The sequence below is a fragment of the Serinus canaria genome, chromosome 2 (assembly GCF_022539315.1).
Source record: "Serinus canaria isolate serCan28SL12 chromosome 2, serCan2020, whole genome shotgun sequence".
In the NCBI taxonomy this organism is placed as follows: domain Eukaryota; kingdom Metazoa; phylum Chordata; class Aves; order Passeriformes; family Fringillidae; genus Serinus; species Serinus canaria.
The window spans coordinates 134,295,500-134,308,035 of record NC_066315.1 but is presented as its reverse complement, the minus strand read 5'-3'; the positions used below and the strand labels follow the sequence as shown (position 1 = coordinate 134,308,035).

Genomic DNA, 12,536 nt, shown 5'->3' with positions numbered 1-12,536 from the left:
TAACAACAGTGTTTCTAATATTCCTAGATAGTATTAGAAAGCAGTTCTGATACTCAAATCCATTTCTTCCTTATTAAAAAACAAGTCTTTAAAACTCATTTCTGTCTTGGATATTTGTATAAACTGTTTATGGTTTAATGGCCTTTTTTGCCAGATGATTGCTGCCCTTATTCATGGGTGCACCACTTAAAAACAGTGGTGACATGAATATGTAAGCTCTCCCTTTCCATTTGGTATTTCTTTTAATGTGAAACTAACATAATTGTTTGGCACAGCTTGTGGTATTTGCTTACAGTAGGTTTCAGGAGGCTATATTTCACTTTGTCACAAGTTCTCTCTTGAGTCCAGGCTCAAATGTTTCTTTTAACTCGCCTGATACCATAAAAAGTAACACTGGGTGTTATTTAAATATTGTTTATGAAGATTTTAAGTTTTCTTACAGCAGTGATGCAATTTTAATAGTGATCTGAGGGCAGATCCTGCAGATTTGCCATGAGCAGAACTTCAGTCCTCCTTGCATCAAAGTCCTGCATTTGTGGCATTGTGTGCTGATGTGGGTTAAATCTGCCTTCCGTGAAAACTCAAAACTAATGTTCTGAGTGGGTTGAGTGGGTGCTCTTGACTGCTTAAACTCAATTGAAACCCACAGCTGACAACCATTATAGTCCCTCATAATGATTTATAAAATATCTATATTAAAATGAAAATGATAAGAAAAAAATCAGAGTTGTATGGAATAATAAAATAAAATGACCATCCTTAAATACATTCTATTCACTAATCAACAGAAAAATTACCACTTTTGGAAGTCTGAATCTGAATTATTACCCCCCCAAATAATTTAAAAGGCCCACTGACCACTTTACATCTAGATTAAGACAGTGAAGTACAAGGAAAACAGGAAAAGTAATGTGTAGAATAGGCAATTTTTAATGACATATATTTTTACTAACAAGGATTTGGAATCTTCTGAAATTCCTATCACCAATGAGTGTGCAATAACTGCATTAATTCAAGTCCTTCTTAGTATCAACAGCAATTCTTCAGTAGGAGATTTCAAAGCTCAGGCCTTACCTTTGGTAGGAACTACAGGGCAGAACACAACCTTTCAGCTGTGCTGGTAATTATTATATACAATGACTGTGGGTTTGAATCATATTTCAGAAATATTTGAGCCCAATCCCTTTTCTTTCCTGAACTAAAGCTTGCCCAAGACTGTTTTGTGCTGCAGCAGGGCATGCTGAAATCCATTGGTGCCAGGTGGCACAGTACCCAGGGCAGCTCCCAGGGGGAATGGGGTATGAAATCAGCTCTGAGGCGATCCCTTCCTGTCCCTACACTTACACAGATGCCCCTGCTCTCCGATTCTGGGAGGTATTTGTTGCAATTAGCAATTAAATGGAGCCGAGGGACTGGGTGTCAGACATGTGCAGCTGGGGATCACTGGCTGGGCGCCTCCAGGCACTTTGGAACAACACAGAGAGAGCCAACACACATCTCAGCAGGAGCTCTGCCATCTCACCCACTGCAGCCAAGGGCCTCTCTAAAGAGAGGGGCACTGCCTGCAAAACACAGCTGACTCTCAATAAATAGGTAAGGGGGGTTGATGTACTCTTGCACTGCCAGCCATAATTCATGGCTCAAACTGCATTCAGTTCTTGCAGCTCAATAACCACACTATAAATCAACAGTATGTTTGACATGGTCAACAAGTCCCTATCAGTAGGAAATATTTCCATGTTAATCTTGTCCTCTTTTAGAGAAAAATGAAATAAAATTACAAACTTAGAATATAAATAATATTATCAAAACAGAGGCAAAATCGAGATTAAAGTTCTCTTTTCTTCTGACATTTATAGACATTAAAAGTCTTGAGCAGCCTCACAAACATACATCTTTTCTTTAAAGTGAGGCATTCTTATTTATGCCCTTCACACATCCAATGTTCTCAGAAACTTCACAAGGCTTTGAATCAAAGCAGCAAAAAGGCGTGGCATTTGCCTTTCCAATGTCTCAGATGGCAGGCTTGTCTTATTGAAAGGGAATGAGAGGATGGTAACAACACACCTTATTCACATGTTATGTGGGTGGATGTTATCAAGCAGAAATTACCTGTCAGGAACCATACACAGGTTAGTGTAATTTGTGAACTACAAACATGCAGCTCCAAAACCCTTACAACAGTGATTTTGAATCCATTTAGTAATCATTCCATTTGACTATTTAAGAATTTGTAGCCCAACTGGCATCCTGATAGTCTTTCTGATGTTGAGGGCATTAAGCTTAACCATTTACTCATATTAATATCACCATCCATTGCTTATATGAAGTAGCATTTCAGCACTCTCTTCAAGATCACATCGAAATAGATACTGAAAAAATAGATAAAAAGACCTTGTCCCTGTTCACAATTCCACTTCCAAACCTTCTCAGAGAGTGCCTATGTGGACAACACTGCTGGGTAAGTGTCTAGCCAAGAATGTCAGTGAAGACAGAAAGGAACGAGGGCAGGAGGACAACAACTGTGTTAAGCTCCTTGGCTTCTACATCAATACTGTGAAGTTGATAGAAGCAAGACCAGGCTCTAAGAATAAGATCAAAATATAAATACTATAACATCAATTGAGTAAATAAAAAACCATATTTCTGGCTCTTCTTCTGAACTATTCAAGTTTTCATGAATTAGTTTACATATGAATACACATATATAAATTACTACTTGTTCAATACTGGACCTCAGTACTGAAAAGTTCACACATATCCCAAATCTTATTTTTAAAGCAACCCCAGAAGGACTAATAGAGTGCTTAATAAGAAGAAAAAAGACTTTGTAAGATTCTTAGATTTTAGTCTACTTGGTGGTGGTGGAAGGGGGGAAGAATTGTTCATATCTTTACCATTTAAAAGGACCAAGGTAAAAAGCTTCTGCTTTGACCATTCTTCTGCTGTTACCTTTGAAATACGATTAAATTCAATTTAGTTATCCTGAGCTCAAATTACAGTGCTCTGCTAACACAGTTTCTGCTCTTCCCTGAAGCTGGACAGCTACTGACATTGGCAATTATGTACAGTTTATGCTGGTTTTCTTACTTCAGTTGCAGTTGAAATGGATTCGTGCTTCATTTATGGAGCATGGGAAATCATATCATTATTTGACCAGCAGTGCCTCAGGTCACATGGGCACCCTTGACATCCTTCCCCCATTGCCTTGTGTTTGCCTCCTAGGGACTTAGAAGTGATTGCCACCTCCTGTATCACATCTCACTTGGCTACAGCCCATGCAGAGCTCATCTGGAGGAGCTTGTGGGGACATTCTAGATGCCATCTCCTTCTGTCTCATATGGAGGAGCTTGTGGGGACATTCTAGATGCCATCTCCTTCTGTCTCATATGGAGGAGCTTGTGGGGACATTCTAGATGCCATCTCCTTCTGTCTCATATGGAGGAGCTTGTGGGGACATTCTAGATGCCATCTCCTTCTACACCATCATGATATCTCATTTTGCCTTTCATTCCTGGGTGAGTGTTTTTATAAACTGATGAAATTCATACTGGTTCCAATCATACCATTTTGGCAGAAGTGTGTGGTAATTGGCAAGGCATTACCTTGATCCAAAGGAGAGAGCTCTTAAGAACCATGTTAGACACCAGGTCAGTGGGAGTTCATACTTTTAAACATATTAAATGTCTTCAACTAATTTTGAGCTCATCTTAAGAGCTCTGAAAGAGTGTGCTTCAGTTCCTGGGAAACTTTCTGATATACACATTTCACTGCATCCTTTACCTTTCCCACAGTGAAGAGGATTCAAAATCAGACTCTTCCCTACCTGCATACTAAGAACAGAATAAAAGTAGATCAGAAATTAAATTTTTACTCATCAGAACATAGAAATCCAGTTAGGTCTGCAGGTTAAATGAGAAGACATTTCTCAGACACCTGTTTTTGGGTCATAAAAATCCTTTCACAAATGACACTTGTTTCCAGATAGAACTAAAAATATCCAAGTTGGACTTCAGATCCCAATCAAATGCTTTTTCTCTCCACTCTGTGATGCAAATGCTATATATTATAAGCCTCTCTATATCTCATAATTTCATACATAAGGTACTGGGGAAAATAAAGCAAGATACTAAAATAATTTCCTTGATAACCCTAAGAGATGCAGCACTCAGAAATAATTAACTGCTGAATACCACCTCTACTTACTTCCTCACTTATTCTGACTTAATATAAAAAATGTGTCTCACATTCACCAGCTAAAATGTGTCTGTATCCTCCAGCTAAAATAATGCTTGGCTGATACCCCGAGCCAAGATAAAAGTGAGCACTTTTCCCCAAGCAGAAAAGCTTTCAAAACGAGGTAAAAGCCATTGTGTGTGTCTGTCTCTGACCAGTCTGTTTCCTCAGAGTATTCAGGTTTCAGCACTATCATACCAAAAACCTAAACCAATTAAGACTGAAGATTACACCAGGACTCATCTTCCAGAAATAGCTGCACACCATCATCTTTTTCAGGACCTCGCTACAGCTGCATCCCAAGCTCTATTGCAAATCTGTACAGAATTTACATCATATAAAAAACCCATATGTTGCAATAGGATAGCATTATTGAGCTTAGATGGCTGGATTTTAGGAATCATAACAAGGCCACTCCTAATCTTTTACACTGGACCATGCAGTAATCTTCTCATAGATTATCAAAATAATATCAGGTTGTCCTGCTATGTACAACCATTTTATGAATTAGAGAAAATTTGACCTGTAGAGCAATACCAGATTCTGTTCTGTTACAGCTCAGGTACAGCTGAAGTCTAAAACAGAATATTTCTGTGCCACTTAGACTGCAGATCTACAAACTAACAGATTTTGGTGGGAGTGCCTGTTAGAATAAGCAATCATAATAATTTCTAGATAGATTTTTAATAGGTTTACACTATTTGAAAAGCAGATCAAATCTGCACTTTAATCCAAATTTCACATATTTACCGAACTGTTTGGATACAGAGCTGAGTCATGAGTTTTGGCAGAGCTCTGGCATCCCTGGGGAGAGAAGGGTAATTCCAGGCAGTTGCTGGCCACAGATCCTTCCTTGCACCTCCATCTCCAGTGTGGGCACAGATGTGCCTGCTTGCCATGCCTCTGCCTCTCTGTAGCTGATAATTTCACACAGTAACTTCAGATGCCTGAAGTCAGCCCAAGTTCTTTCTACATATATAGGCTGTTTCACAAACATCCAAGAGTGCAGAGTGCTTTAGGTTGCCTTCTGGCTTGCATTTCACTGAGCAGAACTGACAGAGATCCACCTAGCACAAAAAGATCACACAACTCTTATCAGAAGTCAGATTAAATAAATGTCTTGCAGTAAGTAGTATTTCCCTTGAACTCTTTCCCAACAGCTCTGAACACACTGTTCCAGCAGACATCTTTCACTGTGTACACAGGCAAGATCCCTCCCCTATTTCAGCGAAATATTCCACTTCTGCATTAGTTCTCTTAACCACAGTCTAAGTCTAAGAATTCATACTGAGATATTGGCTACTAAGGGCTCAAAGTAGTTTTCTCAAATTTGCTTTCCAAAACAGTTTCCCCTCCTGTTGGCAGATCTTTATTATTTGTCCCAGATGTTTTTTCTTTGAATTTGGCTGTAAGTTTTAAAATATCACTATTCACTCCAATAAATTCTTCTTACAAGATATGTTTCCTTTAAAGATGCCCTGATACCTGTTACTTTAATATTTAATATTTCATAATTTAATATTTTAACCCATGTTTTGTGTTGTCAGAGTCCCAAATGAATTATTCCATTATTTTGTCGAAGACCAATGTGCAGCAATCCTTCCCCTTTTCTGTTTTCCCTGTCTTATAATGATATTCATAGTCTTCTCATCTTTCTCTCATTTTCTAGTATTTTTGAAAGAAGATGAAAGAATTTTTCCAGGTAATTCTCTGCTGACCTCTAATGTAAACTATAGCTATGAAAATGGTTAGCTCCAGCTGGTTTTCTTTTTAGCATTTGTGAAGCATTTGAGTGAGATCTGCTGATATTATACAGCCCACCTGAATAGAAAAACAGGATTGACACATTTGATAAGCAGACTTGTCTCAGCTGGCAAAGTACAGATGCTTTCTAAGTCACCAACAGAAGCATTATCAGCTATGTGCCTGCATTAATGAAATCATATAGTCTTGGGATTACAGGGCCCAGCTCTGCCCTCTGCCTCATTCATCAGTGACCTCAGAGGGTGATGTAATTCAAAACCAAAACATGGCCTATGGCCAGTACAGGTAATGCCTGCACTTTGTCAACCTCTGAAAGCCCAGTGCCAAAACATAAAAGAAAAAATCAGACCCATGAAGTTGAATCTAGAGAGATTTAGGCACCAAAACTCTCCAATTCAAAATAACTTTGCGAGAAAGCCATTTAACCCTAATGAACATAAGATCACAAAATGTGTCTTTGGTTTCCATCCCAAAAGTCCATAAGTACTTTCAGTATTGCAAAATTTGAAAGAGCCCTGATTTGAGCCATGAGCCAGCCTGGTTTTGGACCAGCATTCTTTGGGTGATAATCCGAGTGTGGAATTCACTTCTCCACGAAGTCAAATTTTGAAGTATATGAAACTACCAATGGTGACAACATAAAAATAGCAAAGGTGTGTGAGGTGACTGTTGAGTAAGAATTCACATAACACAGGAATCCTTGTTCAGCCTTTTAATTATTTTAATTATTACACATACACACCCACCAAAAAAAAAAAAAAAAACAAAAAACCAAAAAAAAAAAAAAAAAAAACCCAAACAAAAATACCCAACAAAAACAAAACCAGGAAAGTTCCACTCCTTTTGCCACTTGGAATGACTGCTGTCTCTGACTTCCTACAAGTCCTGCTTGCTTCCATTCTGAAGGACTGGTCAAAACAAAAGTGAGGAGTTGAAGCCTTCTTGCTGAAGCTGAGCTACTACACAGAAAAGGAAAATTCAGGGAAACAGAAAGAAACATTAAAGGCTACACCACAGAGAAGGCTGCAGTTGAGACTTGGTCTCTGCTGGCAGCATGAATAAACCACTTGTGTGGAATGGTGCAAAGGTATTTTTGTTCATACTGCTGAGCTCTAGGCAACTCTCTCCTGAGTATCTTATGGTTTCTGCTTATTCTTCTGAGATACCCAATTCCAAACTGAGGTATTTGGGCACTTCATGAAGATATTGAGATTTTTACTGTACTGCTTTCCTGCTGTTGTTCTGGCAGCTCATGAGCAAAACTACTACACTGCAAGAAAGCAAACTGGAAAACAGCATTTGTGGATGTCACAAAACAATATGCCATCAGATGGAACAAATAAACTTAGAAAAACAAATTTCACAGAAAGCTTTGCAAATACATCAGGTGAAGATTTTTTTCTCAGCAGTTCAGAAGTGGAAGTGTCAATGCAATGAGTTCCTTGTGACTGTGCTAATGGACACAGCTAAATGCTGGCCAGCAAAACTTTGCTGAATTAGAATCCCATTCCCCCTCCCACTGAGAAAATTCAGAGGCAGCAACAAAATGTACTCTGTCATCCTCTGTATTTCACCACATCTTCTCTCCCCCACAGCTTACCTCTGGAAGAGCACTCTACCAGAATGAAGAACTTGGTAGAAAAGCCTGGAATAAAAACTGCTTCATGTACCTTGTTCCCCACTCAGGAACGCATAAGGTCTAACCCCAGGGCCTGGCGCAGCGCCCAGCTTCCCCTGGCAGCTCCTGGAGTCCAGGAGCTTCTGCTGAATCTGCAGCCCTCTGCAGCTTCCTGGAGAGCTGTTATTTTTCAGGAGGGAGTAAAGCAAGGAAAGGCTAAGAAGACACTGTGTTCTGTAGGTTTTCTGAGGCCCTTATGAATGCATAACATTTTTTCTTTCCAGCAAACACAGTTTTCTTCAGTTACACACTGGTTATGAAATTAGTTTTATAGATCATGCAGAGATCTTGGCAGTTTGTAAAAGACATGAGAGGAGTAAGAGTTATATCATAATTTCATATCAAATATGTTTTTCTCCCAGTACTGATGATCAACTAGTGGAAGGTAAAAATATTTTAATAAGTGACTTAGAAGTTAACTAATTCATCAATTACTGAAAATTCCTCAATATTTATAAAATATACATGACTGTAAGGGGAAAAAATGTTTGCTTGAAGGTTAATGATTGTTTTATGATTTATGATAAGGCTATAAATCCCTATGCCAAGAGGAGAGAAGATCAAAAGGAATCACATCCCATTATAAATGCTAAGGCAGCCTGAAGACTTCACTTCTTATATCTTGTTTCTTAGCACGGCAAAAAATTTGAGCTTGAAATGAAAAAGATAAAACAGGCTCCGAGAATTGAATCAGCAGCAGCAGCAGCTCTGGAGCTGAGTTACTATGGCAATGGCAGTGCTGCTGCACAGCTTCTTCTTACTCTTACTACTGGTACAGCAGCTTTGCAAAATGTGGGAAATTTCCACCCCCCGCATGCCACGGGTGCCCATGGTGTCAGGAGAAGCCCACGGTCTCAGGTGCCCTGATCTCTACTGAACGGAAGAGCAAATTTGTGTGATTAAAATATGTGATTTGCAATTTTCCATGGAAACAGTCTTGGAGCAGTAGGGAAAGGTCCAGAATTCTTCCTGATTTTTTGTGGCAGGAAGGTAGGTCCCAGTGCTTAGAAGATATTTTACAAGCACAGAATTTTTATTACAGGAATTTTAGGCTTTTTTTTCAGCTGCAACTACCTCAAGTCTTTGAATTATAGATGTCTTGTCAGTGCCAGGGAAGGATGGTATCATCTTTTTGGCAAAGCATAGCTTGGAGCTCTACATAAGTAATGGATCTAATCCTGATGCCAGGTTAATAAATTAGTAATTAGACTCTTTGGATATACAACAATCAGTGCGTCAGTACTTACCAGTGTCCTCTTTCCTCTTCGAGGTCTAGATGAATGCATCACCTTTCCCGTTACTGATGCTATCTGTGCTCTCTGCACAACACATTGAAGGCACATTTGCTCTTAATTATTTTTGAGACAGTATTCAATATTTACGGTCTAATAGTAAACAGAAGTTCCAAAGGAAAACTGGGGACCTTTAGGTGTCATGGGAAAATTAACTATATCCCAGCTGAAAGCAGGACAGCAGGAAGCATAAATGTAAAGGGAATCTTTGCTCAAAAATATGATTGATGGAAGTACAACTTCTGCTAGCTCAATAGGTCCTATAGGCAGACATATATGTGGAACCTCAAATGAGTTTCATATTGAGAATTTCATCATCCTTCTTCTGCAAAAGCAGTCCTTTTCACCCATTGTGTGCATATGTTTATAGCCCAGAATGCAGTCCTGCTAATGCTTGTTTTTTAAATAGATCCTCTCTAGAGAGCAGATGAACAAGGTTACCACATGTACATTAATCAATAGGAGGGTCAACGACAATTACCACAATGAATGGTAAGAGAGAAAATATTACAATTAAATATATTTATATATTTTGCAATGTATCATCTGAGAATCAAGTATGTTTTTATGTCAGAATCAAGTAAGTTTTTGTCTCTCTACATGTTCCATAAACACATTACTGAAAAACAGTAGTAAGAAACTCTTTACTTGAGGAAGAAATTCTTTACCGTGGGGGTGGTGAGACACTGGAACAGATTGCTCAGGGAAATTGGGAATGCCCCAGCACTGGCAGTCTTCAAGAGCAGCTTGGATAAGGGCTTGAGCAACCTGCCCAGTGGGAAGTGTCCCTGCCCACGGCCGGAGAGGACAGGACTAGATAATTTTTAGGGTCCCTCCCAAACGCTTGACAGTCTGTGATTCTATGACTAAGAAGCAGAGAAGTCTGACGGTGCATTTTGCTCTGTGTGCGGCTATACATCCATCGTATCTGCACCGGCATCATCTGCCTTCTGCCCCTGCCCCCTAAGCCCGCGTTCCTTCCCGCCCTTCGCGGCCGGGGCCCGGCCAGCCCGCTCGGCCGGCGGGAGCTGCCCCCCCAGCGGTGCCCAGGGGCTGCGCTGGCCGGGCCCAGGGCCGCGCCCCAGCCCCGCACCTGCCGGCGGCCGGGGGCGGGCGCGGCGCGGGCGCTGCGGCGGCACCACGTGTCGGGGCGGGGAGCGGCGGCGGGGCCGGGCCGGGCAACGCCACCCCCAGCGCCGCAGCGGCAGCGACAGCGGCAGCGCAGCCCCGCTCAGCGCATCCCTCTCGCCCATGCCAGGTGCCCGTTCCCGGCTGCGCCGTGATTGAGGAGCGATGGGGCCTCTGCGGGAGAGCAGCAAGGTAAGGAGCCGGGGATGGACGGCGCGACGGGGAGCGAGGAGAAGCAGGGGCAGGCAAATCCCGGCCCCTCCGCCCCCCCAGGGCGGGGGCAAAACGCGATTTGCCTGCCCCTGCCTCGATGAGGGAAGGAGGAGGGCACATCCGAGAGGTTCCTGACGGGGTGTCCCTTGCCGAGCAGGAGCAGAGGACGCAGCTGGAAAAGGAGGTGTCCCGCAGCCGCATCCCTCGCTTGGTCCTTCGGCCGCAGCAGAAGGTATCTCCCGCTTCCGAATCGCCCTTTTCGGAAGAGGAGAGCCGGGAATTCAACCCGCCCAGTTCCTCCGTGGGCTCCGGCAGGACTATCAGCAGCAACAGCTTCTGCTCAGGTACCGCAGAGAGATCCCCCCGGCCTCGGGGTCTCTGGGGAACACGGTGTGCCCCACACGGCCAGCCCCGAGGCTTCGCTGTCATCCCAGCCGCAGCATCTGTGTGTCGGGCTCCCATCGAGCCCGCATGAGCAACCCGTTTTACCGATGAAGAAGGGCAACCATTGATTTTTCCAGGGAAATCTAGTATCTGTTCTTTTAATATGTGTCCGTAAGCGACACCAGATGTTTCCATTCCGAGTTCTGCTATCCACTGCTAAAAAAGTTGGCGGTTTTATTGCGGCAGAAGCATTGCTTTAAAGAGAAATATTTGCCTTAACAACTGCAGCGTGGTATTAAGGCATTTTGAAAAGCCCTTAAATCAAAAGTCGGTAAAACAGGAGAGTTGCTGTCAGACTGCAGTTCCTTTTGGTTTCTTGACAATGATTTCCATGAATTGGAACAGAATGTGTGGGTGAAGTCTTCACTGTCATATTGAAATAAGTTCTGTTTATTCCAGAATTCAGGCTTCTCGTGATGAGTGTGTTGCCAGATATGTGCTGGGCATGATGGCTTCTCTACAGAGAGGGCAATGGATGCGTGGTTGATCAGAAATTAGTACTCTCCAACTGTAGACCAAAAAATGTCATTTGCTCTTCAAAATATCACATGAGGGGCAACTCGAAAACAGATTTTTTTTTATTTTGAATATTTGCCCTGTGTAGAGATTAGCACAATTTAAATGCCTCAACTGGCAGTGAAAGACTCAGATGCCTACTAGTGGTGAGTAATTTTTAAATTCAGTGAAACTCTTCACTGTAAATTACATTAATGTACACACAAAACAGAATTGAGGGTCACATCATGAACACCTTGGACTCTATATGCCTGTGGTAATTCAAAAGGTATTTTTGGTGTGGAGAAGTTTGTTTTCAATAGTCAATTTTTTGGAAAGCATAACATTTTCAGTGGTGGAATTGGAAGTGCTATGTTAGTGGTTGGATTCAATGACTTTAGAGGTCTTTGCAACCTAAATCTTTCTATGATTCTGGGATTCTCTGTTTAAAAATCTGAATTATAAGAAGTCTTTTTGCAATAGTTAGTATCAGAGCAACTTCTTAATCTTCCTTTTTTTTAGTTCATAAAGTATTTTTCAATTACCAGACGTGTTCCTGGGAATAGACAGGAACGCTCTTATTTATCTTGGTCTTCACTACAGTGGATTAGATTACTGCTATTACTTTTTTAAACTCCTTTCATGAAAAAAACAGTGTATTGAACACAGTGTACAAGTTTTCTTAGATGAGAAACACAATATCCATGTTTGCATCTAGCTCTGCCAGATTTTGCAATTCAGGCTCAGTGGAATGATCTATTTGGTTATTGTTTAATGAACAATGCAGAGTGTTAAACAAACATCATAGGATTGTAAGAATGCTGAAGTCTTTTTCCCATGCCTTTTTAATCCCTCCACCTTACCTGCTTGAGTTTGCGTGTTCCAAAGAAATAAAATCTTTTGAAGCTTTCTAGAAAAATGTTATTTTTATGATCTCTCCCAAATGGCTGCTTTTCGTCCTGATTTTTTGGTTCTGAGGTGACAAGCCTTTCATCTTGATCACTGACATTTTTTTCATCTTTTGCATTTGTACCCTGCTCTTCAGATCTACTCAACGAGTAGCTGCCACTGTCATACACCCTTGCTGTCCCACTGCACTGTATAGGCTGTCTTGAGTCCCAGCAGCACGTTTTTTTATTCTGGGTGTGTCTGATCTCATGGCTTGACAGTTTTAAGGCACCTTTCCCAGAGGTACTGCAGCGTGCAATGCCGGTCTCTTAGCCTGCATCTTAAGCACAACCGCTCATCTCTTTTATTATTATTTTATCTTTTATTATTTCATGCAT

The 12,536-nt window shown here is 41.3% G+C and overlaps 1 protein-coding gene across 1 annotated transcript in view; it reads left to right on the top strand.

The window, feature by feature from the left end:
• The first annotated feature begins 10,190 nt into the window (after nucleotides 1–10,190).
• The window catches only part of SYBU (syntabulin), a 40,315-nt gene continuing 37,969 nt past the window's right edge, over nucleotides 10,191–12,536 (top strand). The window contains exons 1-2 of the mRNA XM_030236692.2: nucleotides 10,191–10,290; nucleotides 10,469–10,655. Of these exons, the coding sequence (XP_030092552.1) occupies nucleotides 10,264–10,290; nucleotides 10,469–10,655 (214 nt within the window). The 5' untranslated portion in view covers nucleotides 10,191–10,263. The remainder of the gene's footprint in view (nucleotides 10,291–10,468; nucleotides 10,656–12,536) is intronic.